Consider the following 26,221-nt stretch of genomic DNA (forward strand, 5'->3'; position numbering starts at 1 on the left):
CCGACTATCGGCACCGCTCAAATTAGGTAAGCAGTTTTTTATCCGGATTATCAATCCACAATTCCACACTTGAGCAGAACTGGTCTGGAATCTGACCGTCTTTCATCGGCTCTGCACTTGACTTACGCCGACCATGTCCACCGATACAAGGTTGCACATACCAGTGCCGTGTAAGTTGAATTGCTGAGTAATATTCATAAGAGAGATGTCACTTCTTTGCTACCCAGTATCCATAATCCTAAGTAATACAAGTAGACTCGGCTCACCGCCCGGCTCTATAGCGATGCAAGGCGGTGGCTATTCTGCCGGGTACTTCCGTCATCGCCCACCAGCCCGGCTCATCCCACCACTCCCCACTCACCACTCACTTCTCACTCTCACCTTTTTTTTTTGGGAGTTTGGGGTGCTGGAAGCTCGTAATCAATCTGCGTCTCACTCGTCAAAATGGATGGCACTGGATCCATCGAGTCGCAATGGCTCACCCAGCTGGCAGCCATGCGCCAGGCTATCGCCGATTTGAAGCTTCCCTCAGACCCCGCCAAGGAACCCAGTTACGGAAGTGACCTGGAGCTGGATTTTGAGGATGATTATTCATCGCCCGGAACCATCGACGACGACATCTGGGATATCATCAGCTCAGACGATGAATCTAGCGAGGGATTTGATGATTTCGATGACCGCTCCTCCGCTCCGCTAACATCGGCATACGACCAGACATGGCTCGAGCAGAAGTGCCACAGCCTCGCCTCCAAAAAACCCGGCCTCGAGGCACACGACATTGCACAGCAGATCACAGCTGCGCTGGCCACCGATAGTGGAGATGACGAACTCCAGATGTCGTTGGCCGAAATAGTCGGGTTCGACGATCTGGATTTTGTCATCGACTTGATCGCCCATCGGTCGGAGATCATCTCGAATGCGTACTCCCATGCACGCACAGAGGCCCAGACAGATGGTCTGTTCTCTGGTAGACTCCAAACCAGGGCGGAGCGCGAGCAAGCTCTGCGACAGCAGGATTACGAGCATAAGCATGCGCCACTGTTGGAGGCACAGACAAGGACCGAACCGCATTATCCTCATGTGTTCAAGATGCACGAATCCAGAAACGTGCTTTCCCTTGGAGGGAAGAGGTATGGGCTGCCGATGGGTAGTAAGCAAATTGAAGAAAAGAAGTACACCGAGATCGAAGTCCCAGCGTCCAAGACGGGCGGCTTGTTTCCCGGTCAGAAGCTGGTGCCCATAGCGTCCATGGATGGTCTTTGCCAAGGCACCTTCAGAGGTTACAAGACCTTGAATCGCATGCAGAGTCTGCTCTATGATGTTGCTTATAGGACGAATGAAAATATGCTCATTTGTGCTCCTACTGGTGCTGGTAAAACAGATGCCGCGATGCTAACGATCCTGAACGCTATTGGCAAGAACACTATCCCCAACCCCATCGAGCAGCCAGATGCAACCGAGTTTGCGGTGCAGCTGGAGGATTTCAAGATTATCTATGTGGCCCCAATGAAGGCTTTGGCAGCTGAAGTCACCGAGAAGCTGGGGAAGAGACTCGCTTGGCTTAACATCAAGGTTCGCGAGTTGACAGGTGATATGCAGTTGACCAAGCGAGAGATTGTGGAGACTCAGATCATCGTCACTACCCCTGAGAAATGGGATGTGGTCACCCGAAAGAGCACGGGCGACACGGAACTTGTACAGAAGGTGCGTCTGCTTATTATCGACGAGGTTCACATGCTACATGATGAGCGTGGTGCCGTCATCGAGTCCTTAGTAGCACGTACCCAGCGTCAAGTGGAAAGCACACAGTCTCTCATTCGCATTGTCGGTCTGTCCGCTACGCTGCCCAACTATATCGATGTTGCAGACTTCCTTAAAGTCAACAAAATGGCTGGTCTGTTCTACTTTGATGGATCTTTCCGCCCTGTACCACTAGAGCAACATTTCATTGGTGTTAAAGGGAAGCCTGGCTCGAAACAGTCGCGTGAGAATATCGATGTCGTAGCCTTTGAGAAGGTCCGCGATATGCTTGAGAGAGGACATCAGGTCATGGTGTTTGTTCACTCACGAAAGGATACTGTCCTAACTGCTCGGATGCTTCGTCAGATGGCCAGCGAAGAGGGTTGTGAAGGCCTCTTCAGCTGTCAAGAAGAAGAAGGGTACTCCAACGGCTTGGCAGATGTGAAACGCAGTCGTGCTCGCGAGCTGCGTGAATTGTTCGCGGGTGGACTTGGAACCCATCATGCAGGAATGAGTCGAAGTGACCGTAACCTGATGGAGCGTCTATTCTCCGAAGGACTAATCAAGGTGCTTTGCTGTACTGCGACACTCGCGTGGGGTGTCAACCTTCCCGCCGCGGCAGTTGTCATCAAAGGTACCCAGCTTTACAATCCACAGGAGGGTAAATTTGTCGACCTGGGTATCCTCGACGTCTTGCAGATCTTTGGTCGTGCTGGTCGTCCCCAGTTCCAGGACACTGGTATTGGGTTCATCTGTACCACCCACGATAAATTGAACCACTATATCTCCGCAGTAACGTCGCAGCAGCCGATCGAATCCAGGTTCTCGAGTCGTCTCGTGGACAATCTGAATGCGGAAATCTCACTGGGCACGGTCACTTCAGTCGCAGAAGCTGTGCAATGGCTGGGATACTCGTATCTGTTTGTTCGCATGCTGCGCGAGCCCCGGAACTATGGCATTGACTGGGCTGAGATCCGCGACGATCCGATGCTGGTTCAGAGACGTCGTCAGCTAATCATACAAGCGGCACTTGTTCTTCAAAAGAGCCAAATGATTATATACAACGAAAAGACGGAGGACCTCAAAGCTAAGGACGTGGGCCGCATAGCAAGCCAGTACTATGTCCTACAGACAAGTATTGAGATATTCAACAACATGATGCGACCACGTGCCACTGAAGCTGATGTGCTAAGCATGATTAGCATGAGCGGTGAATTCGATAACATCCAAGCGCGCGAGAGCGAGTCGAAGGAACTCAACAGGCTACGAGACGAGGCTATCCAGACAGAAGTAGAGGGTGGAAACGACTCGCCTCATGCAAAGACCAACATTCTGCTCCAGTCGTACATCTCCCGCGCTAGAATCGAGGATTTTGCCTTGGTCTCTGATACCGGCTATGTGGCGCAAAACGCTGCTCGTATCTGTCGTGCTCTGTTCATGATAGCCCTGAACAGACGCTGGGGCTACCAATGTCAAGTGCTTTTGTCGATGTGCAAATCGATCGAAAAGCAAATGTGGCCTTTTGACCACCCGTTCCATCAGTTCGACCTTCCTCAACCAATTCTTAGGAATTTGGACGAAAAGCTTCCAACGTCAGCTATCGAAAACTTGAGAGATATGGAAACGGCCGAAATCGGACAGCTGGTTCACAATCATAAGATGGGTCGAACGCTTGCGAAATTACTGGACAATTTCCCTACGCTAAGCGTCGAAGCCGAGATTGCACCGCTGAATCGTGATGTCTTGCGGATTCGTCTTTTGCTCTACCCTGAATTCAGCTGGAATGATAGACACCATGGAGCCTCGGAATCTTACTGGATCTGGGTGGAGAACTCGGAAACATCCGAGATCTACCACCATGAGTACTTCATCCTGAGCCGGAAGAAGTTGCATGATGAGCACGAGTTGAACTTCACAATTCCACTGTCCGATCCGTTGCCTAGCCAGATCTATGTCCGCGCGATCTCGGATCGATGGCTGGGTGCTGAGACGGTCACACCGGTGTCGTTCCAGCATCTCATTCGTCCCGATACGGAGAGTGTGTACACCGATCTACTTAACCTTCAGCCATTGCCTATCTCTGCCTTGAAGAACCCAATTCTGGAAGAGCTCTACGCACAACGTTTCCAGTTTTTTAACCCTATGCAAACCCAAATCTTTCATCTCTTGTATCACACCCCAGCCAATGTTCTGTTAGGTTCCCCGACAGGCAGTGGAAAGACGGTGGCCGCAGAGCTGGCTATGTGGTGGGCTTTCAGAGAGAAGCCCGGCTCCAAGGTCGTGTACATCGCGCCAATGAAAGCGCTTGTGCGTGAGCGAGTTCAGGACTGGAAGAAGCGTCTCACGGGCCCTATGGGTCTCAAGCTGGTAGAGTTGACCGGAGATAACACTCCTGATACTCGGACGATCCGAGACGCGGATATCATCATTACAACTCCCGAGAAATGGGACGGTATCTCGCGTAGTTGGCAGACCAGAGACTACGTGCGTAAAGTGAGCTTGGTGATCATCGACGAGATCCACTTGCTTGGCGGTGATCGAGGACCTATTCTCGAAATCATTGTGTCTCGAATGAACTACATTGCTTCTCAGTCCAAGGGCTCTGTGCGATTGATGGGTATGTCCACTGCCTGTGCAAACGCTAGCGATCTTGCGAATTGGCTAGGTGTAAAGGAAGGTCTTTATAACTTCCGCCATTCTGTGCGCCCTGTGCCTCTGGAGATTTACATCGATGGATTCCCTGAGCAGCGTGGCTTCTGCCCTCTCATGCAGTCGATGAACAGGCCAACATTTTTGGCCATTAAGAATCACTCTCCTGACAAACCAGTCATCGTATTTGTTGCCTCCCGCCGACAGACTCGTCTCACTGCCAAGGATCTGATCAACTACTGTGGTATGGAAGATAATCCTCGACGCTTTGTCCGTATGTCGGAAGAAGATCTGCAATTGAACCTTACTCGGGTCAAGGATGATGCTTTACGAGAGGCACTTAGCTTCGGAATCGGTCTGCACCATGCTGGCCTGGTTGAATCTGACAGACAACTAGCCGAGGAGCTTTTCGCAAACAACAAGATCCAGATTCTGGTGGCGACAAGTACGCTCGCATGGGGTGTCAACTTGCCTGCGCATCTAGTCGTTGTAAAGGGTACCCAGTTCTTCGATGCCAAGATCGAAGGCTACAGGGACATGGACCTGACAGATGTGTTGCAGATGCTGGGTCGTGCAGGACGTCCGCAGTTCGACACGTCTGGTATTGCACGGATTTTTACGCAGGACGCAAAGAAAGCCTTTTACAAGCACTTCCTGCATACCGGATTCCCTGTTGAATCGACTCTGCATAAGGTTCTTGACAACCACTTGGGCGCTGAGGTGTCGGCGGGAACCATCACCACGAAACAGGATGCTCTGGATTACCTGACCTGGACGTTCTTCTTCCGGCGTCTTCACAAGAACCCATCGTACTACGGGCTCGAGATCTCGGCCGAGGAGCACAACACCATGGCTGCTCAAGCTATAGCGCAAGAATTTATGATTGACCTGGTCGATCAGTCTCTCAGCGAGCTTGCTGAATCATCATGCGTCGCCTTCGACTCGGCCACTGGCGATGTTGACCCTACTCCCTTTGGCAAAATCATGAGCTACTACTACCTCTCGCACAAGACTGTTCGCTACTTGATGTCGCATGCCAAACCCAACCCCACCTTCCAAGATGTCCTGAGTTGGATGTGCTCCGCCAGCGAATTCGACGAGCTCCCCGTCCGGCACAACGAGGACCTGATCAACGCCGAACTGGCGAACCACCTACCCCTCTCCGTCGACTCGATGGGCGACCTGCCCCTCTGGGACCCGCACGTGAAAGCCTTTCTCCTCTTGCAGGCGTATATGTCGCGCATCGACCTCCCAATTTCCGATTATGTCGGTGATCAGACCTCCGTCCTCGACCAGGGCATCCGTATTATTCAGGCCTCAATCGACGTCATGGCCGAATTGGGCTACCCGCACGCTTGCCAGATGTTCATGAGCCTTCTCCAGAGCATCAAATCCGCCCGCTGGCCCGAGGACTCGGCCTTGTCGATCCTGCCCGGCGTCGATATCAGCAATACCACCGACTCCAAGGGCGGCAAGAACAACAGCAGCGTCCTCCCGCCCACACTCGCCGCTCTCGCCGCCCTCCACACCGGCGCCATTTCCTCGCTCGCGCGCAAGCTCACTCTCTCCGCGTCGCAAGCCCAGTTCGCCAAGGCCGCAGCCTACCTCCCCAACCTCGCCGTCTCCATTGCCACCATCACGCCCCGCGGGGTCACCGTCTCCATCGTCCGCAAAAACGCCCCCATGGACCGCGACTGCCGGATCTACGCCCCGCGCTTCCCCAAGCCCCAAACCGAGGGGTACTTCCTGCTCATCTACAGCGCGAAGCCCGATGGCCAGGATGGGGAGCTGCTCGCCCTGAAACGCGTTTCATGGCAAACCGGTCCGCGCGGAAAGAGGAATGGTCAGAACAACAACAGTGGCCGTGGCGCTGCTGGCACCTCTTCTAACAGTAGCAGCGGCAGCGGCAGCATCGCCAAGAAACCCAATGAGCGGCAGCAGCAGCAGCAGCAGCAGCAGCAACTTACAGTCCGATCCTCGGTCAAATTCCCCGAAAACCCCGCGGCGCCTAGCACCAAGCATGTCAACGTGCGCGTGATCAGTGATTCGTACCCGGGCATGGAGTGGACAGTGACCCGGGTGGAGGTTCCGACCGGTGCCGCCACGGGAGCTGAAACGCAGAGTGTGCCGGAATCCACTATCCCTGAGAAGGGCCATGAGATAATCCCTTAGTTTTTCGTTTTCTGTACATACTCTTAGATCTACAGGAGGATTTACTCTGTATCTCAATTTTGGGAAAGTTGGTTGGTGATACAGTAGATGCCTTGGAAGAGAATAAGGGATATGACTAGAGTTTCAGGTGTTGTTCTGCTGGAATTTGGAGGTGGTTCTTGGCTTTGTGTTCGTGAAACACGAGAGCAATAGATTTCGGAATTGCAAATCAAATCTAATTTGAGAAGGCTAGGGTCTCGGACCGTGCCTTGGACTGGATACCGAGCGGGGTATTTGGGCAACAAACATAAAAATGGGGGGATAAAAATAGATACATGAAGACGGGGACTGTCGAACCCAGCATGACTGAAAAGGGCAGATATCGATCTGACACAGTAAGAAATGAGTTATGTCACGTGGAATGGATGGAAGTAAGCTATCAAAGCATAGAAGTGTATGCTACCTGCGCTTGCAATAAAGGAAGGCCGGCTGAGAAAGAAAAAAGAGATGAAAAAAAAAGTCATCGAGCCAAATGAAAGATGAACCAAAAGTGTGACATAGGATCGTGAGAATGGACTACTAAAGTAAAAGCTCGAATGGGAAGGACAATGTCAGATGAAGTTGCCGACACGGACGGTCCGCGTACTTCCAGGCCTAGGGCTCAGGTCCCCGCCATCTCGAAGGCGAGGCGGCGGACGAGCGATCCTGGTTTCCACGACCCGATCAGCGGCGGTGGTGTTGGCGCGGTCTAGCCGGGGCCGGATGGGGACGATCACTTGCTTCTTGCCCCTGGAGACAGAGACGGACCGAGCGATGGAGATCTCCTTGCCCCTGGAGACGGAGACGGATCGAGCAATGGAGATCTCCACGGTGGGGAGAGGCTTGTTCAGGTCTGATGTGCTGGCGTTCTTCCTCTCGTCGCCGAGTGGGAATCGGCGGGCGGCGATTGGGGTAGTGGTGGCGCTGCTGGTGGTGATGCTGGCCTGGCTGACTGTGGGAGACCGCGCTGGAAGGTTGGTTCTGCTGCGCGGCGTGTTGGGCGACTTGGCTGATGAGACGAAAGAAAAGGGTGATGAGGCGTCGCTTCGGGAATCACCAGAAGTCCTGATGGGTGGCACTTGCGTGTTGATTGTCAGGGTGGCAGGAGCCTTCGGCCGCGGGATGGCAGGAGGAATAGGAAGCATAGGCTCGTTGGTGGTTGGGGACTTCTTGTTGATGATCTCCCACTCGGGCTCTCGCTCATCGACGTAGCTGCGCACCGGCTTAAGTTTCTGCAGGAGGAGTCTTTCGTCCTCGGAGCTGATAGATGTTGCTGATAGGTACGATGACACGGAGCTCTGTTGCTTGTGCGAGGACGGGGAACTGTGCACCATGAGAACGAGATGGTTCTTATCTTTCGACACATCCTCTTGGTGAGACTCGGCTAATGATGTCTGAGTCTTGTGTAATGGGCTAGGGCCACGCGGTATGTTCTGCGATCCGAGAACCTTCGAAGCCTTGCTGACTTGGGTGGCGGGAAACAATGTGAAATTCGGAGAATTAGACCGTGAGCGCGTGGGTGAGGTCGCCCTTCGACGAGGAGGAACCATTTCCGGTGACGGAGGCGACGGTTGCTGAAACAGGTTGTTAGAATAATCACGGTTGGCAGGCATGGACAACTTACCTTCGCCTCTTCTGTGTCCGCATCATTCAACGTCTTGCTCCGTCGGTTCAAGGACGGGGGTCTGTTCTTCTGCAGAACCCCCCCAAACATCACACTGTACCGTTCCAGTTGGATATCAGGAATATCAATCTGAAGCAGGGGCATGAAGTTCGAGGATGCATTAACGGTTTGAGAAGATTCATGGATGGCAGTTGTCTCTGGCTGTTCATGCTTCAGGGCCGTAAGTTCCGGCGTTGGTTCCAGTTCCAGGGATGGCCAGGCTTCGATGGGGCTGGGCTGATCATCGAGCCTGGGGTCGGCCTTATTCCTATGGTTATACTCAGGCTTGGGCTTGGGCTCCTCCTCGGTTTTTGGCTTCTCGTCAAGTTTGGGACTCTCCTCGAGCATCGGTTGGCGTCTGTTGATGGAGACTGCAGAAGCCGGCATTGGCCACTCAGTAGTCGGCTGGACATGATACAAGGCTTGGGTAGGAACAGGTGCACTCAATGCACTCTTTGCTTTGAAAAGTCCCCCAATTTTCTTCCATTTGCTTGGTTTGCGCTGTAGCGATGGTCGCACGGGGACCTCCGGAGGCCTCTCGAAGTGTTGCTCTTGCGACATTGCAATTGGCATCTCGATCATGCGGGGGCTTCCTAATGCGACACCAATCAAGCCGTCTGTCGGTGAGATGATCGGGCTCGTTGGCGAAGTCATGGCATTCGATGGGGTTGTTGGGATCTGGAAATCAAACCCAGGATTGGCATCCTGCACATGCCTTTGCTGCTGCTCTGCCGTCTTTGGGCGCGCAGAGTCCTGCGACAAGTTTGCGCTTTGTTCGTGACGTCCGGAGTTCTTGCGCGGCCGCACGTCTGTGTGCTTTTGAGTGGGCGATGAGCTAGCCTCTGGCTGGCGCAATGTACGCGACCTTCCACGAAAGGTACCTAGAGCCATGATGAATGTTCCGGTTGTGATATCTTCCCCAGAAATTAAGGATATGCTGCTTAGCGATGAGAAAGGAAGGGTCCGTGAGTGCCCGTGAGGTTAATTCAAGCAGATTTGAAAGAGTGGAGGTGGTAATATAAATCGGCAAAAGAGTGACAGGTTAAAGAATGACGGAGAAGAAAACTTCAAGAACCAGTCATGAAGGCTTGCAAGTAAAAAGGAATGGACGGCCTTCCAGAAGGCCCGAAACAGTACCACGAAACCGTCACGAAGCTGAAGATTCAGTCATGGTCGGGAGAAAAGGAGGGATGGAGGAGAAGCAGTAAATTGAGGGAAAGAAAGAAGCGCCAGACAAAGCCGTTGTCGGGGTGGAGCCTGAGGCCGACGGCGCAACACCTAAATGAAACAAGCGGCAGGGGCTGGTTAGTGTCAGACTGTTCTGTTGGATCCATGGTCAGTCTAGATACTGAATGGGATTTGGACTGAGTAAGGTCTGACGAAGCGCCAGAACCCAGGAACCAACGAGAGCGCTGGAAGTAAATTGTCTAGGAGGCGTTATAGGAGCTACGCGGGCGGAAAATGTGTGGCATCTGCGAAGCGCCACGGAAGATGCTTATCGCGGGATCTGATTGATTGAGCGTTTGATTACGGCTTCATCCCATGGGCGAGAGGGATCGAAAGAACACGCTTGGCAGACGCAGGGTTGAGTTCGCAGCTGGACATCGTCCTGACATAATTGAGATCTTGGAGCCAATAACATCGTTCTCATCAAGGAGATCTAAGATGCTGATACATGAGTACTTGCAGCAAAGGGGGGTTTTGTCACAGATTCTCGCGTGGGCGCTACAAGCGAAAGGAGACTGTTTCAGACCCATTCCGTGCTCTCTCGCACGTGCCGTTCGGTCCTGCGCACCGGTGGGTATGACAGGTCATGATTGAGTTGTGTCATGTCCATGGGAAGACTATAAGTACGTACGACATGAATGTCAGATGCAAGTCTGCAGCTGTCAAAGCAACTGACTGACTGACTGACCAACAAATGGTTGTCCCGAGGGCTAATTTCCCTGGTCTCTTGATCTGACGTGGCCCGGTCCCATGACTAAGTCGATCATCTGTGAGGCTCCGTCAACGGGAGCGAATACGGTCGGAGATCGAGAAGAGTAGAGACGCCGGTAGGCTGCAGCGTGCATTGTGAAGAGTGCAGTTGATGTTCAACACACGACCTGGTCTCATGCATTTCGCCACTGCCCATTTGCAATCCTGCGCTAAGGGGAAAAGTCTCAGTTCTTCAACATCTTGAGCAGAAACAGAAGAGGCGGTAAGAGCATCGGTGGGACTGAACAGGGTCTAGCATTCGCAATGGCAGGGAGGCTATTCCGAATTGCCTCAGCTTATGGAGACCTGGTGTTGGCCCCTCCACCGCCCCAAAGCTCTCATCTTTGCTTTGTGCTCTGGTCTGTCGGAATCACGCAAGAAGCCTAAACGGATAGATAGACAGACAGACAGCTCCAAACCACGGATCAGGCGCGGGTGCAAGAGAGGAATGACGTAGAGGGGAGCATAAGGGGACAATCAGGGTTCGCACTATTGAAATGGTGAATAGAGTAGAAAGATTAAGCTGAGCAGTAGGAACTAGTGAGTGGTAGAACAAACCCTATAGAGAACTATAGAGAACCCGAATGATTGAAACAGTCAATCAGTCAATCAGTCTCATTTTAGTCTGATGGAGCTTGGCGGGGCGCATTGAGAGCAAGAGAGCAAGGGAGCAAGAGAAAGTGGAATGGACGAGAGAGAAAGCGTGCGAGCGACCAACAGAAACCCCCACCTCACCTCATCATCTTCTTTCTGACTAAACCCTCCTCCCCCCCTCTTCATCTCCTTTCCCCTCCTTTTCCTCAATCTCTCCTCCTGTCCATCGGACTACATAGTATTCAACTTATCATCTTTCCTGGTCCGACTTTTTTCCTTGGACGACCGCCTTCTACCCCCCTACTCTTTCTGCCTTGTGGAAACTCTCCTCCTTTCTTCCTTTCCGTTCTTCTCCCCGACCATCTCCGTCGTTTGTTTATCCCACCCACCACTTCCATCACCACCGTCACCATGGGTCAGCACTCCGCTATCTGGCAAGGTATGCTCACCCTTACTCCCTCCCATCAGGGGTCTCCATTTTTCCTTGTTGTTTACTATACCGTCTGTATTCGATAACTAATTTACTCTTGTTTTGGTCAGGCTATGTCGATTCCAGGTATATACACCATCCCGCCCCTACCCCGCTTCCAATGCATCTCTATATCGCTCCAGCTCAGCATGTATCCTAACCACCCTCGCCTTCCAGCTTGATGGGATCCGGCCAATTTGACAAGGCTGCCATCCTTGCCTACGACTTCTCTGATGTTGAGGCTTCGTCCCCCGGCTTCACGGTATGATTCCCCCGCCCTCAGGTCGGCGCGCAGTTACCCATGCGGCTATAACCCCTCTCCCCCTTCCTCTTCTCCGTATGGAACGCAGAGTTTTGACCCCGTCGAACAGATCGCTCCTCAGGAGCTGACCGCTGTCGCCGCCATCTTCCAGAACCCCAGCAGCGCCTTTACTACCGGTGTCGTCGTCGGAGGAGAGAAGTTCGTTACCATCAAGTCCGACGAGCGCAGCGTGTACGGCAAGAAGGTACGGTTTCCTCTTCCCGTGACCATTTCCAATACTCCTAGTCCTTTCGCGTGGGATCGTCTTATCCTGACAAGCTGAACTAATCACAATCAAACCCACTCGTTACAGGGCAAGGAGGGTATCGTCATCGTCAAGGCCAACTCCTGCGTCTTCGTCGCCCACCATGGCGAGGCCGTCCAGACCACCAACGCCGCCACCGTCGTCGAGAACCTCGCTGACTATATCAACAACCCCCGGTAGATGGGCCGGTGTATACACCTAATCGAAAAGTCTGTCGTTGGGGGGGGGGGGGGGTGACGAGTCCAGGGGGAGCAGTGGTAATACTCTGAATGTAGAACACGGTGGTCTCCTTCTCGATTTGTCTGTTCTTAATTTTTCTCCTTTTTTTTTTTCCTTTTCTCCTGTTGTTATATGATATCAGCCACAACGCGTAGATATGTGCAATATGTGCCAACTTTTTCTTCTCCTGAGATGATCTCGGCTGTTGTCTATACAGATGGATGATGCGACCTGTCAGAGCTCTTGGGACATCATTAGTCCATTGTGACCCTGTATATGTCATCACTACTTGATATGAAAACGAATGTCTATGTATCCAACAACCGGTCTGCAACGGATGAAAAAGAAACAGCCCAAAGAGAGAATATTAACAATTACAACATCTAATCCACTCCAGCCAGAGTCAACATATGCATCCCACGGAAGAATGACTTTCCTTCCTCTTCCGCAAGCAAAGTACAAATACCTTATCTTTCTCCACACCGCAAGAAAAAGTACATGAACCCAGTACATTCCACATCTCATATTCCATGCGCATCATATAGATAAAAGTCGTAAGAACGGTAAGAAGGTAAGTCTCGTGTTGTCAGTTCGTTTTACACGTTAACATTATATCACGCCTCTTATACTGTAGTAGAGGAGGATTTTTTTTTCCGCATCAGTGCATGCATAAACAGGGTTGACGCAGAAACACATCCGCACAAAAGTCGCTTAAGACCTATTGATTAGGCTTTGGTGACGACGGTAGAATTCTCGCTTCAAGGGCCTAGCACGAAAAGGCCAAGAGAGCGAGAAGCGGAGTATGATTTATACCGGCAACTCGGCATTCCGCCGGCCGCCAGCCAGCGCCTCCAACGCCGTCTTGATGTACGGCCCCACGACGGGGATGTTCCCCGCGAACTGGCCGATGGTCACCAGGAAGTCGCCGAAGAGGATGAAAAGCCCGTACAGCTCGATGATGAAGCCCGTGAGCGGCCAGCGGAGGAGGATGAGCAGGATGCCGGCGACGAAGGCGGCGGTGCCCTTCAGTTTCTGGCGGCGCGAGAAGAAGGCGAAGGTCTTTTCGACGCCGATGATTAGGGTGAGGCCGATGAGGAAGAGGATCTATTTTGGTCGGAGTGATTAGTTCGGAGTTTTTGTGGGATGGTTTCCGTAGGAGGAGAGGGTTTGCGGGGGCGAAAGGGGGATGGGGGAGCGAAAGGATGAGTGGAACGTACGTTGCCCATGGCGAGTCTGTGAGGTTTGGAGGTTAGCTTTTGTGGTGATACGTTGTGATTTGGGAGGGTAGGGTCGGTGTTGGGACGTACAGTGAGCGATCGAAGAACATTAGGACTCCGCCGAAGAGGAATAGTGCTCCTGTTGAATTGGGTCAATCGGTCTGGTCTTGGTCGGGTGAGACTGGTCTTGTATGTGAGTTCGTGGACGTACCGGCGGAGCAGAAGATAACTCCTATCTCTGTTGGTTGGAAGACGCTGTGTTAGCCATAATTTCTGCCTCATGGAGCTTGGTTCTGGGAGGGTTGTAGATCGGAGTTGCCGGTTGCGCTTACTCTGATTGTCGGACAGCCACATGGTTGGCATTTTGTTCTCACTGATGTGGGGATTGTAGGTGGTTTGATGTGTCTGAGGGGATGGTGGCCTTAGTTCGACGACAAAAGATTCGAATCGGATGCGCGATGCGAAACTCGAGATGCTGAGTAGACCGACAAACAGATGCCTGCGGAGAGGATCGCGATGAGCGGCGGAGATGTCGCGTGCGCGCGGAGACGTTGATCAGGGAGGCAGCGAAAGCTGGGCGCACGTAGAGGTGAGTGAGACGAATCCGAAGGGTAGAGTAGAAGATCGATGCTGTTTCGTCTCGATCGCTAGAACACAATCAACCGATTTTCCCCAACGAGTTGAATAAACATTGATGATAGGCGCCCAAAATTCCCCAATTCTGCCACGTTCCTTTCTTGGCGAGATGAGAACTAGTCCGTCTTGGGATGGCGGTCGACTGGCTTCCGCACTTCCACAAAACTCGCGATTTTGCTCCCTTATTTCTTTTCTCTCATTGACAGTACCGACTCTCCTTTCGAGATTTGTTATGGTGTTATGGGCAACACCCAACACTACCTATCGGGTGGCTACGTCAGCAATGCGGTTCAATGCCTCTTATGCTGAGGTGAACAACTGGATGAATACATCAGAACAACACTTCAATGGTGGATTCCTAGTGCTACTGTTGAACGACTCGACATGACATGGAGTGACACTGCAAGCACGACGCGTGCTTGCAACTACTAGGTCCTCTCCTGACTTTCTCCTCACGTATGCTATCTTTGTGCCAGCCTATGGCTGAGCGCAACTATACGCCGCGGCGACAGTATCCCCAGTGATGCTGTAACTGACGTTCCCTCCGGTGGATCGTCGGTACTAGTCGAGTGCTGGTTCTTCCAGCACAGAGGCGAAGATCAAAATCGTATTTCTCATAATACAAGATCACGAATAAGCCGGAGCAGTTCCTTGAACCTGTCTCGAGAGGGGCAGGGGGGTGGAATCGCTTGACTGTGTTGGTCGTACATTATTATATCTCAAAATCAGAAAAGAGTCATAGCGCCTAGCTAGAAAAAGAACATTAGATCCTACTCTTCATTTGTTCTTCAGTCTGCGTAGACCATGCGGAACTTACCCTATATAATCCCATGGTAAAAAGTAACTCCCAGATATCGTAAGCTCATTTCAGCACAACGTGTGCAGCCCTCAATTCCAGATAACTCTCCGGAACACCCTGTCCCAACGTCCGTACCACGCCGAAAACCTCCTTGTCGTGATATCTCAGTCTCGTCTTGGGGTCCGTGTACGGGGCCGGCAGGCCGGTGATGTCGCAGTATCGGGTCTGCTGGGAAGGATTGAAGGAAGGAGCGGACTCGATATTGGTGTAGGTCACAGTAGGGCCGGAGAAGGCCGCGCGAGCGTTCTTTTCCAGGACCAGCGTGGAGAGGTTCTGCGCGGCTTGCGCGATGTCGGTTCGTGAGCCACCCTCCGCAGGGGTCTGGCTTCCTTCGGTGCTGGCGGAGGTGGTGGCGGGGAGCGGCGTCGATGCCCCAGAGTTGGTCTGTGTGGCCATCACCGAGGCCTCTTTTCTCGAGCTCTCGGATATAAGCTGTTTGACGTTCTTGTTGCGCCGTTGGGAGGGCTTCCAGTGCGGGTTGCGGAATGGGCGATGGACGTGCGCGATGTCGAGACGGTCCAGGAGTTGCTGATGTTTCTCGCTGTCTGCTGGTGTCAGAGGAGCCATGATGAGGAATGTGTCTCAATGCGCTCCGAGTTGTTGATGGTGCAAAGCTGGCGTCGTGGTTTGAGAAGCTGGTTGCTTGGTTGTGAATGTCGGAGTTGATTCTGAGGGAGGAGAGTCTAGAAGTGCGGTCCGGAAGCATGTGCGGATTGACCCAGGCCGCCGTTGTATGAAGGCGCTGGCATCACCACCCCAACCCAGCAATAACAATTCAGGAGACTCTTTCCGTGTAGTCTTCTATATTGAGGCATTTCAATTCTAGAACAATTCTTTGCATCATATCTACTGTCCCTTTTTGAGATACGCAACGACCGGTTTCAGTCACGTGACACACTGGTTGGTTTCTTTGGCAAACGGGCAGCAACAGACAAACATCACTATCAAACGATCTCAGAGCGTCTACCTTGCAGTGTGCCACTATGGTAAGCACCCTCAGAATCAAAGTACAAGTGGACTACTAGAAGAGAAGAACTAAAAGTCATGCAGGAAAGTCCTCACGAGCATCAGCAAGCCTTGCTACTATCTCGCATCATCGGCAACATTGTGTGTTATTCCCGACAATCAGTCAGATGTCACGACTGACTAGGCCCAGGAAAAACTTAATGAATCAATAATGGTCATGAATCGCAGTCTCCAGGTATTTTTCACATCCTTTTACATTTGTCGTCGATGATGTTGACTGTTGTATCACAGGAAATCAACATCCAGAACATGAACGTCGAGCTCGTAGCGCAGATGTTCAAGAACTACCAGTCCAATGTGCTCTTCCACCTGGAAGGTATTGTAGATTCCGAGTCGGCAACAGCGCCTGCCTGGTTCAACGTTGCTAACTTCTCCCAGCGACGGACAACCTGAAGGAGCCATCCTGAGCTTCTGCCAGCGTACACCATTGTACTTACGACGATATGATATTCTGTTTCGATTGTTTCAATGAAATATTTCTTCTTTATTGGTGAATGAGACTTGTGCTGTTGAGTAAACCGTGTAAAACCCCGGATAATTTTCCTTGCTTGTTCTGTATAAAAGGTGTTTCCCCATGATCTTGGCATCATGCGGCGCCGGCGGCCGGAAGGTGCAGCGAACTGGCTCTTGACTATCCCGTTCATCACCACTCCCGCCGCCGCCTCCAGACTTCTTCCAGTTCTCCCTTCCAAGAACCATTTTGAGGGAGGGCACTCGACATCTCTCATCCTAACCTACCAACGCTTTACCCATACAAATTGCAACTCGCGACCAGGTGCAATGCAATGAATTAGTGTTGGCTAGAAGCTCTTGGAACTGCTAGTCCTGTTGAACCGGGCCCGGTTGGCCCCAGAAGACCACCATGGCCATCACTTCAATTTCAACCGTCCTTCCCACTCGATTTTCGGTCAATTCCTCTGAAAAGACGGCCGCAAAACCGCCAATTCCCACGGCCTACAATGTCCAAGATCACCCGTTCAAAGGGTACCACGCACCTCAACCTGAGGGCTATGCGAAGAGTACCGGGACCAGCGCCATCGTCATTGATAATGGTGAGTGAAGGTCACCCTTTTCTTCGGTCATGAATCTCGGTCGCTAACCCTATCTCATCTACTGTCTAGGCTCCAACCTGGTCAAAGCGGGCTGGTCCTTCGACAAGAAGCCCCGCTTCATCATTCCCCCCGTGATGAGTCGGTATCGCGATCGGAAACTGAACAAAGCCTGTCAATTCATCGGAAACGACGCCTACGTCGACGCCACGACGCGTGGACAGCTACGGTATGCGTTCGATCCCGGCTCAAGTGTGGTGGGCAACTGGGACGTGATGGAGGGAGTGCTGGACTACTTGTTTATCAAGCTGGGGGTGGACGGAGGCGCCGACGGAGGCGTCGATCGACCCATCGTTATGACTGAGCCGATCGCGAACCTGACCTATCCGCGACGCAGTAAGTTTAAAGGCCGCCTTGTCGTTCTTGGGCAGATGTGGTCAAACGGAAAGGTAAACTTGTGTTTGCTAATGTGGTTGCAGTGATGAACGAAATCCTTTTTGAATGCTATTCGGCGCCGTCAGTAGCCTATGGCATCGACTCCCTGTTCTCCTACCGGTATAATCGTGGCACGGACGGCCTCATCGTCTCCTCATCGCATACGTCCACGCATGTCATTCCCGTGCTGAACAACAAGGCCCTGCTGTCGAACTGCTCGCGCTTGAACTGGGGCGGTCTGCACGCGTCCGAATACCTCTTAAAGCTGATGCGGCTGAAATACCCGACTTTTCCGGCCCGCATGACCGACAACCAGATGCAAGATCTGGTGCACAAGCACTGCTATGTCTCGAAGGACTACGATCAAGAACTAAGCCGGTACCTGGACTGGACGGGGCTGGAGGATCGGGACCACATCATCCAATATCCGTACACGGAGCATGTTATTCCGGAAAAGACGGAAGAGGAGCTGGCGCGCATTGCGGAGCGGAAGAAGGAGAGCGGGCGGAGGTTGCAGGAGCAGGCTGCGAAGATGCGCCTGGAAAAGTTGATGAAGAAGGAACAGGAACTGGAATATTACAAGGATCTACAGCGGGGGCTTGCGTCCGAGTCGAAGAAGGAGGCCCGACGCATCCTGGAAGCTGAGGATCTGAAAGACGATGCACACCTCGACCGCTTGATCCGCGATCTTGAGCGGTCGATCAAGCGCTCGCGGAATCGTGACCTGGGCATCGAGGAGACGGAGGAACCTCAGGAGGAGATGTCATTCCCGCTGCTGGATGTTCCTGACGAGGAGCTCGATGAGGCCGGGCTCAAGGAGAAGCGCCACCAGCGACTGATGAAGTCTAACGTAGAGGCTCGCCAACGCGCCAAGGCCGAGAAGGAACAAGAGAAGGCTCGTCAGGAGGAGGAAGAGAGGCTTGACCGCGAAAAGCGAGAGAACGACTTCGATAATTGGTTGGCTGAACGAAGGGCCAACCGTCAGGTAATTCATCTACCTACATACATTTCCACTTTGGCACTGACATAGTCCTATAGAGCCTCCTGCAACGAATCAAAGAACGCGACAGGATGAAGGCTGACCTGGGCAATCGCAAGTCGCTCGCCAGCCAAATGCGCATGAAGACCCTAGCCAACCTCGCCGCGGACGGCCCCAAGAAGAGACGGAGAGGCGGCGATGACGACACTTTCGGCGCCAACGACGAAGACTGGGGTGTCTACCGTACTGTGGCCACAGGCGACCAAAGTGACGAGGAAGAGGAAGAGGATCTCGGCGGCTTGTTGGACGCGGCCGAGAAGGAGCTTCTGGAATACGATCCGGAATTCACGGAGAACCACACGCTGGCGGCGCAATCCGACTGGACCAAGAGCCTGGTGCACGTGTTCCTGCGGGGTCCCTGGCCGTTCGATCCAGAGAGTCAGCGCGAGGCCCATCAGATCCATCTGAACGTGGAACGGATCCGGGTCCCCGAGGTTGTCTTCAAGCCATCCATCGCCGGCATCGACCAGGCGGGACTGGTCGAGATCGCCGCCGATATTGTCAACCAGCGCTTCTCGAACCCCGAGGAACAGGCCCGGCTGCTGCGTGATGTTTTCTTCACCGGTGGCAATACGCTCTTCCAGAACTTCGACGAGCGGTTCCGTCACGATTTCCAGGCGCGTCTACCGGCTGGTAGCGTGTTGAACGTCCGCCGCGCGGCGGACCCCATCCTAGATGCCTGGAAGGGCGCCGCTCAGTGGGCGTCAGGGTCGGAACTCCGCAAGTCGTCCATTACACGGCAGGAGTACCTCGAGAAGGGCAGCGAATACCTCAAGGTAAGTTTGTGGAGCCTCCCGACGGGAGTAATACCACGGATGATGTGATGTGCATGTATCGGGGCTGACCACGGTCTACAATAGGAACATGATCTGGGTAATGTCACCACATGGTAGGATATCCGGACACTTGGTGGGTGGGTGCGTGTGTGTGCTTTTTGACCTTATCGACCCTGTCGATCTAGGACATGCGCTTTGATCCGCTGATTGTCTTCCCGACATGAGGTCACTGAGCCTCGCTCCGGGGCTTACGGATAAGACAGAAATCCATAACATCTCACAGAATCCGAGTTTGCTGTCCCGCTCGTCCCGTTCCTGCACCACTCGCCAGCTTTATGTTCCAGTGCTACTTGGAATATGATTTTTGTTTTGCGGACGATGGACCCCTCAGGCACGTGGTGGAGTTGAGGATTTCCAGCTAGCTAGGATACAACACGGCGTCCGGCGTCCAAGCGAGTTCAAATTGGGTGGGAGGGGACAAAATTCAATACCTAACTTGATTCAACAGGAAAGAACCTATTTTTGAATTTTTGCTGCGTGAATGTGCTTGTGCTGGAAGAAGAGGGCTCTTGTTGTCTAATTCAATGAAACTAGCTTTTCAACCTTTAGAATACTGAAGTCTGTTCATTTTTTCCCCGGCGGACTTGTCCATAGGTGTATGCACGGGTCGATTAGCCTCCCGCCAAGAGATGATCTCCCTCCTCTATGCTATGTAGTACCCAAATGCTTCTGCTAGAGATGATCAAAAATCTTGTCTATCCATCTACCCGATGGAAACATCCATTTCTCTAATCTGGGAGGAAGCTGAGATCCCAGGAAATTGAGAATCTGCAAGACCGACGTTCGGGCGCGAGAGTTCAATAGCTCTTCCCTTGTGGAGTATGGCATCGTTAGACTTTCATTCCCCATTGTCCCAATTGTCCAAGGACAATCAAGTCTGTATTGTATCGTAACACAAACCCCACCACCACACCTACCAGCACCAGCCCCAGCAGATCCTCCCCAGATCTCCGAAAATGTAAGGGGGGGGGGGGGGGGGGAAATCAAAGACAGACAAAGTGTGGACCATTCGATCCTCGGAACAAAAACCGACGTGGTTCTTTTGGTTTGCGGGCTACAATTGGTTTTGCTTGATGCTTTTCTATCCGAGCACAGGATAGGATAGGACAGGATAGGACATGAGAAAGAGGGGGGGGTGGTTGTTCGTTGACTGGTGTGAATCGAATCGAGGCAGCCCAGCAGCGAGAGTTAATTGACTATTGGGGGTAGTCACGAGGTCCATGAGGTAGGTTTTTGGGGTTTGGTGTAGGTAGGTAGGTAATGATGATGGGTTTGTACTACAGTGTACTGTCTTCGGTATTGTTATGTTACTGTATGCCTTTGTGTGGATGTGAATGTCGAGTTGGTGCACGTTGTGTGGGGATGGAGAGGGTAGAGATGATGTGATACGGTCATGGGATGGGTATGTGATTCTACAGAACAGTATGGATGGAGGGCTGGTCGGCTGGTCGGTGTAGATTCCAGAGCCTACTAGTACATACAGTACGTACTGTACACAGTATCTCTGCGGTGTATTATTGATCTTACTTTGTATAAGGTGAGGAAGTGGGTTCATGTTCAGGTCCGACAAATGAGTATGAGCGTGAAAAGTGAAAGGAAGAAGGTCCTTATCAGCCTTGTGGGTCTTGAGTATCTTTCATCAGTCAGTTGATCAGTATTCTACTCCGTAGTAAGTAAAGAATGATTAATCAAACTGGTTGCTGCCGCAGGCATCCGGCAGGATCTGCAGCGCCGTTCGGCTAAGCTCGAAGCTTCGATAGGCAGAGGCAAGAGGGGAGGGTAAGGAAAACAACTGGAAACCTTCGAAGGTTACCTTCCTGGTCATCCGCGGGTTGCACGATGGACGTGGCGTGGTTCGGCCACTGGTTCCTGGTTTTTGATGGTGGTGGTGGTGGTGGTTGCTGTTCTGTCGGTTGGTGCTCTTGCTGCTGCTGTTGTTGTTGTTCTTGCTGCTACACATCTCTGCAGTTGTTTTCCAACAATATTAATTCTACTGCATTCTCTTGGAGTATCAGCGAAGGAGAAATCCATGTACAGTCGACCCGTACAGTACAACAAGTCTGGGCAGGGCGGAAAGAGCGGCCAGACCATGACGGTGACCATGACGGTAAGATTACCATCGGTACCGGATGCCGGGGCGCCAAGCCCTGATGACAGGCCATTTGGTAACCGATATTGAAGCAACTTATACCTAGAGTATACTCGACACTTCTTCATCATTCAGTCATCACGCAACCTCCCTTGCACCACACCCCCCCCCCCCCTCCCATCAGTCCATGTCTCTTGTCGATCAGTGATGTGATCCCAATCGCCCACTGCCAAGCGTTCCCGCTTCGGGCCCCTGTGAAGCTGAGCTGTGATGGTCTTCCCCCCCCTCCCTGTCCATCAATGCTTGTCGTTGGGCAGAAGACGAACAAGGGTACTGGACAAGAATTGAGTTAATCAACCAGTGAACCAACTGACTAGCTAGCTATAGCTGCAACTAGCGCCAACTGCAAAAACCTTTTCCTCATTAAAGGCAAAACATCACCCAATCCACCAAGCCTGGACCAAGTTCGGAATTGACTTACTTCATGCAGAGGAAACTATGACGCATCTGGGGGAGCCAGCACTTTGTCTGTCTATCTCCCTCCCACCATCGAACCTTCACACACGGTTCTCTCGGCACTGCATCTGGTCATTGGGGCCAGAACCAGAAGAAAATGGAAACTGTGCCAAACCCCGAATGAAGAGGGCAGAAAAAAGCAATCAACCATTTCACACCGTAGATGGACCTCTGACGTAAATGCTACGCTTGGATGTTGACTTGGGTTCGAAGAGGGATAGACCATGCGCATTTCCCCCCTCCTCTTCTTGGATATAAAACACCCTGTCCTGGTCGCACATCGGATGCCATTCAGGACCAGTTTGTAACCAGTTCAAATCAGAAAGAATCAAACGCCACCACTCAAGGCCTTGCCCTATCGCACGCCCTTTCTTCCCCAGCTCCCTTCATTTTCAGCGAATTTATAGCAACCCCTGCCCGTCCTCGATCTCCCCAGGATCATCTCTTTCTCAGTTGCAGTCAGATAATACAAAATACCGAAGATGTTGCTCTCCACCACCGTGGCGCGTCCCCTGCAGCTGCTCACCCGGTTCATGCAATGGGCCAGCGCAGTCATCGTGATGGGCATCACCTCCTACTTCATCCACCGGGGTCCGCGCGGGCAGCACATCATCTACGATGAAGTTATTGTACGTTCATCTTCCTCGGGTCTATACATCCAACAATGAATCCACCTAACCACAGCCTCCGGTCTAGTCCACCATCTCAGTCGTCTTCTTCCTCCCGGCCTTCGTCTCGCCGTTCATGCCCCACGCCCTGAGCAAGTTCGTCCTCGCAATCGACGTGATCTTCTCCTACCTGTACGGTTCCCCTGCCCCTGCCCCTTCCCCCAAACCCTTACCACCGCAGCAGCAAACCCACCAAACCACCCACTAACCTGAATGACAACAGATGGCTCACCTCCTTCATCTTCGCCGCCCAAGACTACAACTGGCACAACTGCGGCGCCAACGCGCCCCCGGGCGCCTCCTGCGCCCTAAAGAAAGCCAACGAGGCCTTCATCTTCCTCACCTTGTACGTTGGCCCTTTCCTTCCCCCCCGTTCACAGCCCTTCACGCATCTATCCCCTGCCCAAAAAAAAGAAAAACCCCCCCTGGAGTAAAACACACCATAAGCTAACCCTCACAAAAAGTATCTTCACCTTCTTCGCCATCTTCCTCGAAGTCGGCGCCCTCTGGGCCTACCGCCGCGAGAACGCCGCCCCCGTCCGCGAGAAGAACACGGGCGGCGCCCACGGCGGGCCGGCCGATGCGCCGCTGGCGGCGTCGGCCTAGGGCCTTCCTCCCTTCCCACTTTACTGGGGTTGAATGTTGAATGAATGGACTTGGACAGCGCCGGATTTGACACGAATTGAATTGAACTAAACTTGGACAGGACAGGACAGGACAGGAATGTGCTTGCTGGTCTTGAATGCTCTCATCAACCGGGTTAGTCGGGTCCCTGGTGTATGCTGCGGACCGAACTGTGCGGATGATGATGTGTTGCGAGATTGGCTGGCTTGATCTTTTCTCGAATCTTTATGATGATACCATGCTCTACCGGCGGGAACCACCCGCTATGACTTGCTACTTGATATTGTTGTGGTCGGGGGAAGAGGTTGCATGATGATTTGATTTTGATGGTTGGTGGGTGGGTGGTAATGCGGTAATGGATCTAATGATGATGCTGACGATGTTGATGAGGGGGTTGTGGTCGTGGTTGGTTGTTGTGTTTACCTTTCTTGTTACCCCGTTTATAGTCATAGTAATTAACTTAATCTTCCTTTTCCCCCGAGTCCCTAATCCTTATTTTGATCCTCCGTATCGTATTTGTTCTGGAATCAGGAAAGCATTGTGATAAGACTAAATCTTTGCGGGACTATGCCTCGGCATGCTTCGCATAAATGGGGTCGAGTTGCTCGTATATCGAACTCTATCGAACTTCTAACAATTCTAACAATCAGCCGCGTCTATAAGCTAGATCTATAAAACATCATGCAGCTTGTATTGCACGCACATTCCGAGACCTGGCATAATGAAATGAGAAAGACAGAGATCCCTATCCGATACCTCTATACTTCCTCCCCCGCCGCAGAACCGCATACCGATCCTCGTCGTCATCCTCCCCAGCCTTCAGCAGCACCACCTTCCCCGCCTCGCCCTCGCCCTCCTGTCCCTCTAATGCGTCTGGCTTCTCTTCTCGAACAATGAACCTCGTCTCCTTTGGCTCCTCCTTCGCCACGCCCGCATCACCAGCAGAAGCCGAGGCACAAGGAGTAGGGGCCCTCCCCGACCCACCCGCAACAGCCATCATCCCATCGACATTCAACCAGAACCCCTCCCGCAATCCTCGCGACCACACCACCACCCACAGGTCCACCACATGCACCCCCACCGCCACCGCCAGCACGATGGCGATAGTCCATTCCCACGGCAACCGCGGCCCAGACCCATACAACTGCCACCGCACGGGTCCTTGCAGGGTCGTCTGCACCGTACTATTGCTGCCACTGACCCCCTCGGAACTGGCCCCCTGCAGCACAGCGGAATACGTCCAGTCGAACGAGGTGATCATGTCCGTGAAAACCGTGCCCACGACAGCTGCGACCCCGTCCAGGCGCGTATATCCCCGATTCAGGCTGACGAGGTCATCGGCCAGCGTGAGCGCTAGCGAGGTGAGGTTGAGGAGGGCAGGGTCAGACGTGAAGGATTGGAGGTTGGGAAGGATGGCCGTGAACCAGCTAGTGGTTTCGGCGGCGATGGAGGCGTCGGCCTGGGACGTGCTGTTCTTGGGAAGGAGGGTGAGGGCGGGGTTGGGGTTGTTGTCGCCGTAGTCGATGGCGTAGGCATAGTTGCTGGTGCCGGAATACAGCCATTGACCTAGCGGAATTTGGGCTTGTTGGACCTGGATCTGGCAGGTGGCACCAGGAAAGAAAGCGTCGGTGCTGTTATCGCTGGTGTTGTTGGTGACGGGGCCGATGACGAGGTTGATGGTTGCGTTGATGGAGGTGGCTTCCCAGGCCCCTGCGCTGCTGCTGCTGCTGCTGGAATTCGAGTGGTCGGTACAGGAGGTGGTAAGGAGGACACCGGGAATGAGGAGAAGCGCATTCCATCCGGTGGAGTACCGTGCCCAGCTGTGCTTGCTGTGTGCTTTCTGCGCCTCGTACATCTGGATGGCGAGGTCGCCATGCACGGCCATCGATTGGATAACCGCGGAGGACTCAGGGATCCGGACTGCGCTAAAGGCAGGTACGTCGTTATCCCCGAGGGACCGCCAACCGGGCGCGTTGTTGAAAGTGTCGTAAAGAAGACCCAGGGCTTGGAGGGAGTGGTATGCTGCTAGAGAGTGTGCCTGGAGGAGACGGACCTGTAAGCATCATTCTGACAGGTGAAATGCAACAAATACTCGAATCGTACCATCTCCCAAGAAACAGGCCCTCCGATGCGCACCATATCCCAGGCTTTGCCCCACAGCGACATTCGACTGACACTAGCTATCTGAGACGTCTGGTTTGTGAAATAGAATCGATCATCCGGAGGATCCGGCACCACGTAACGCGTGTCTGGCCACCAACGGGATTTGGGAATGGCAATAGTGTTCATAGCTGCCCCGAGCAAAAAGAGACAGATCCCTACTGCCAGTGCCCCGCCAAGTCGTAGCCATGCGATATGCTTGCGCACTCCAAGTTCGCATCGCTCTTTGAACGTCGAAATGGCAGTCAAGGGACTCTGGTGTTCTTCGTACAGCTCAAAGTCCAACAGGCTGGCTCCCTTCTGCCCCTTGTCAGTCATCCATCGGGTGATCAATGTAGTGACGCTGTGCTGGAGAGCCCCTTGTGTGAGAAGCTGCAGGATACTGTTGATCACGCCAATGACGGCAAGCTGGGCATCTTCATCAACAAGGATACCATTTCCGACCGTAAGAGATGCGATATCATAGCTCTTCCCGATGGCGCCGAGAACGATTGCTCTTTTGATCTCAGTTATTAGTGATAGTATGCAGATTAAATGCACAGAGCGTTCGGTAGCTCACGTTATAAGTATGGCAAGGGCCACGAGCCGAAGGAATACGATGCGCGTCAGCGTGGCGCCATCATCGTGGAGTTCATAAGCTTCGTCCGTCCCTGGATTTACAAAAAGATGCCTCCACCGCCAACCCTGACTCTTCTTGAGTAGTGGTGACGAAGCCGGCTCGGTGGTATCTGGTTGGCTGGCCTGAGAAGGTCCACCCCCGCTGCTGGGGTTGCCATCGCGATTATTCGCTGTGTTGGAATGAAGACTCTGATGGGACGAGGGCCTATCTATTGTACTAATGGAGCTGGGTCGAGATGGCGTGACTTCTCCACTGCTGGGAAGAAGGCGCTGATCATCGCTCTGCCCGACTTGTAGACGATGGGAGTCAGAACGAGGGAACTCATCCAGACTAATTTGCGCCTCTGGCAGCGCCATGATCGCGGGACCAGGCCGCAAACAT

The 26,221-nt window shown here is 52.9% G+C and overlaps 9 protein-coding genes across 9 annotated transcripts; 5 read left to right on the forward strand and 4 right to left on the reverse strand.

Moving 5' to 3' along the window:
* The first annotated feature begins 365 nt into the window (after positions 1 to 365).
* BO86DRAFT_391423 (RNA helicase SLH1) lies at positions 366 to 6,852 on the forward strand. Its single transcript, XM_025672593.1, has one exon. The coding sequence runs from the start codon at positions 445 to 447 to the stop codon at positions 6,559 to 6,561; it is 6,117 nt and encodes a 2,038-aa protein (XP_025524867.1). The 5' UTR covers positions 366 to 444; the 3' UTR covers positions 6,562 to 6,852.
* A 4-nt stretch (positions 6,853 to 6,856) lies between these two features.
* On the reverse strand, positions 6,857 to 9,239 carry BO86DRAFT_171680 (uncharacterized protein). The gene is made up of 2 exons (XM_025666509.1): positions 8,204 to 9,239; positions 6,857 to 8,153 (listed from the first exon to the last, which is right to left on the reverse strand). The coding sequence occupies exons 1-2, from the start codon at positions 9,131 to 9,133 to the stop codon at positions 7,152 to 7,154; spliced, it is 1,932 nt and encodes a 643-aa protein (XP_025524868.1). The 5' UTR covers positions 9,134 to 9,239; the 3' UTR covers positions 6,857 to 7,151.
* A 1,727-nt stretch (positions 9,240 to 10,966) lies between these two features.
* Positions 10,967 to 12,076, forward strand: pfy1 (profilin). The gene is made up of 5 exons (XM_025672594.1): positions 10,967 to 11,252; positions 11,354 to 11,369; positions 11,460 to 11,544; positions 11,654 to 11,788; positions 11,897 to 12,076. The coding sequence occupies exons 1-5, from the start codon at positions 11,225 to 11,227 to the stop codon at positions 12,026 to 12,028; spliced, it is 396 nt and encodes a 131-aa protein (XP_025524869.1). The 5' UTR covers positions 10,967 to 11,224; the 3' UTR covers positions 12,029 to 12,076.
* A 798-nt stretch (positions 12,077 to 12,874) lies between these two features.
* Positions 12,875 to 13,647, reverse strand: BO86DRAFT_421201 (Got1 family protein; the record flags this gene model as incomplete). The annotated part of the gene is made up of 5 exons (XM_025675264.1): positions 12,875 to 13,171; positions 13,285 to 13,300; positions 13,375 to 13,423; positions 13,496 to 13,522; positions 13,617 to 13,647. 5 exons carry the CDS (start codon positions 13,645 to 13,647, stop codon positions 12,875 to 12,877), a joined length of 420 nt encoding a protein of 139 aa, XP_025524870.1.
* Positions 13,648 to 14,645: 998 nt separating this feature from the next.
* Positions 14,646 to 15,346, reverse strand: BO86DRAFT_381732 (uncharacterized protein; the record flags this gene model as incomplete). The annotated part of the gene is made up of 3 exons (XM_025670783.1): positions 14,646 to 14,669; positions 14,738 to 14,764; positions 14,855 to 15,346. The coding sequence occupies 3 exons, from the start codon at positions 15,344 to 15,346 to the stop codon at positions 14,646 to 14,648; spliced, it is 543 nt and encodes a 180-aa protein (XP_025524871.1).
* A 222-nt stretch (positions 15,347 to 15,568) lies between these two features.
* Positions 15,569 to 16,300, forward strand: BO86DRAFT_391429 (DASH complex subunit DAD4). The gene is made up of 5 exons (XM_025672595.1): positions 15,569 to 15,765; positions 15,830 to 15,886; positions 15,936 to 15,980; positions 16,037 to 16,121; positions 16,184 to 16,300. Exons 1-5 carry the CDS (start codon positions 15,763 to 15,765, stop codon positions 16,210 to 16,212), a joined length of 219 nt encoding a protein of 72 aa, XP_025524872.1. The 5' UTR covers positions 15,569 to 15,762; the 3' UTR covers positions 16,213 to 16,300.
* A 170-nt stretch (positions 16,301 to 16,470) lies between these two features.
* Positions 16,471 to 19,699, forward strand: BO86DRAFT_411993 (actin-related protein ARP5). The gene is made up of 5 exons (XM_025674622.1): positions 16,471 to 16,857; positions 16,927 to 17,250; positions 17,334 to 18,274; positions 18,328 to 19,104; positions 19,189 to 19,699. The coding sequence occupies exons 1-5, from the start codon at positions 16,668 to 16,670 to the stop codon at positions 19,219 to 19,221; spliced, it is 2,265 nt and encodes a 754-aa protein (XP_025524873.1). The 5' UTR covers positions 16,471 to 16,667; the 3' UTR covers positions 19,222 to 19,699.
* A 2,552-nt stretch (positions 19,700 to 22,251) lies between these two features.
* BO86DRAFT_437435 (uncharacterized protein) lies at positions 22,252 to 23,252 on the forward strand (the record flags this gene model as incomplete). The annotated part of the gene is made up of 4 exons (XM_025676059.1): positions 22,252 to 22,398; positions 22,466 to 22,569; positions 22,661 to 22,783; positions 22,902 to 23,252. The coding sequence occupies 4 exons, from the start codon at positions 22,252 to 22,254 to the stop codon at positions 23,041 to 23,043; spliced, it is 516 nt and encodes a 171-aa protein (XP_025524874.1). The 3' UTR covers positions 23,044 to 23,252.
* A 554-nt stretch (positions 23,253 to 23,806) lies between these two features.
* Positions 23,807 to 26,196, reverse strand: BO86DRAFT_402323 (uncharacterized protein; the record flags this gene model as incomplete). Its single annotated transcript, XM_025673850.1, has 3 exons — positions 23,807 to 25,099; positions 25,165 to 25,717; positions 25,781 to 26,196. 3 exons carry the CDS (start codon positions 26,194 to 26,196, stop codon positions 23,807 to 23,809), a joined length of 2,262 nt encoding a protein of 753 aa, XP_025524875.1.
* Positions 26,197 to 26,221: the final 25 nt, after the last annotated feature.

This window comes from Aspergillus japonicus (assembly GCF_003184785.1).
Source record: "Aspergillus japonicus CBS 114.51 unplaced genomic scaffold BO86scaffold_51, whole genome shotgun sequence".
Taxonomy (NCBI): domain Eukaryota; kingdom Fungi; phylum Ascomycota; class Eurotiomycetes; order Eurotiales; family Aspergillaceae; genus Aspergillus; species Aspergillus japonicus.

Excerpts from the sequence above, each read along its gene's own strand:
- BO86DRAFT_391423 (XM_025672593.1), top strand. The coding sequence starts at position 445 with ATGGATGGCACTGGATCCATCGAGTCGCAATGGCTCACCCAGCTGGCA.
- BO86DRAFT_411993 (XM_025674622.1), top strand. The coding sequence starts at position 16,668 with ATGGCCATCACTTCAATTTCAACCGTCCTTCCCACTCGATTTTCGGTC. Across the intron at positions 17,251-17,333 it reads CCTGACCTATCCGCGACGCA|TGATGAACGAAATCCTTTTT; the intron begins GTAAGTTTAAAG and ends ATGTGGTTGCAG. Across the intron at positions 19,105-19,188 it reads AGGGCAGCGAATACCTCAAG|GAACATGATCTGGGTAATGT; the intron begins GTAAGTTTGTGG and ends GGTCTACAATAG.
- BO86DRAFT_391429 (XM_025672595.1), top strand. Across the intron at positions 15,887-15,935 it reads CTCGCATCATCGGCAACATT|GAAAAACTTAATGAATCAAT; the intron begins GTGTGTTATTCC and ends GACTAGGCCCAG. Across the intron at positions 16,122-16,183 it reads TGTGCTCTTCCACCTGGAAG|CGACGGACAACCTGAAGGAG; the intron begins GTATTGTAGATT and ends AACTTCTCCCAG.
- BO86DRAFT_171680 (XM_025666509.1), bottom strand. The coding sequence starts at position 9,133 with ATGGCTCTAGGTACCTTTCGTGGAAGGTCGCGTACATTGCGCCAGCCA. Across the intron at positions 8,154-8,203 it reads CGGACACAGAAGAGGCGAAG|CAACCGTCGCCTCCGTCACC; the intron begins GTAAGTTGTCCA and ends AACCTGTTTCAG.
- pfy1 (XM_025672594.1), top strand. The coding sequence starts at position 11,225 with ATGGGTCAGCACTCCGCTATCTGGCAAG. Across the intron at positions 11,545-11,653 it reads CTTCGTCCCCCGGCTTCACG|ATCGCTCCTCAGGAGCTGAC; the intron begins GTATGATTCCCC and ends CCCGTCGAACAG. Across the intron at positions 11,789-11,896 it reads GCAGCGTGTACGGCAAGAAG|GGCAAGGAGGGTATCGTCAT; the intron begins GTACGGTTTCCT and ends CACTCGTTACAG.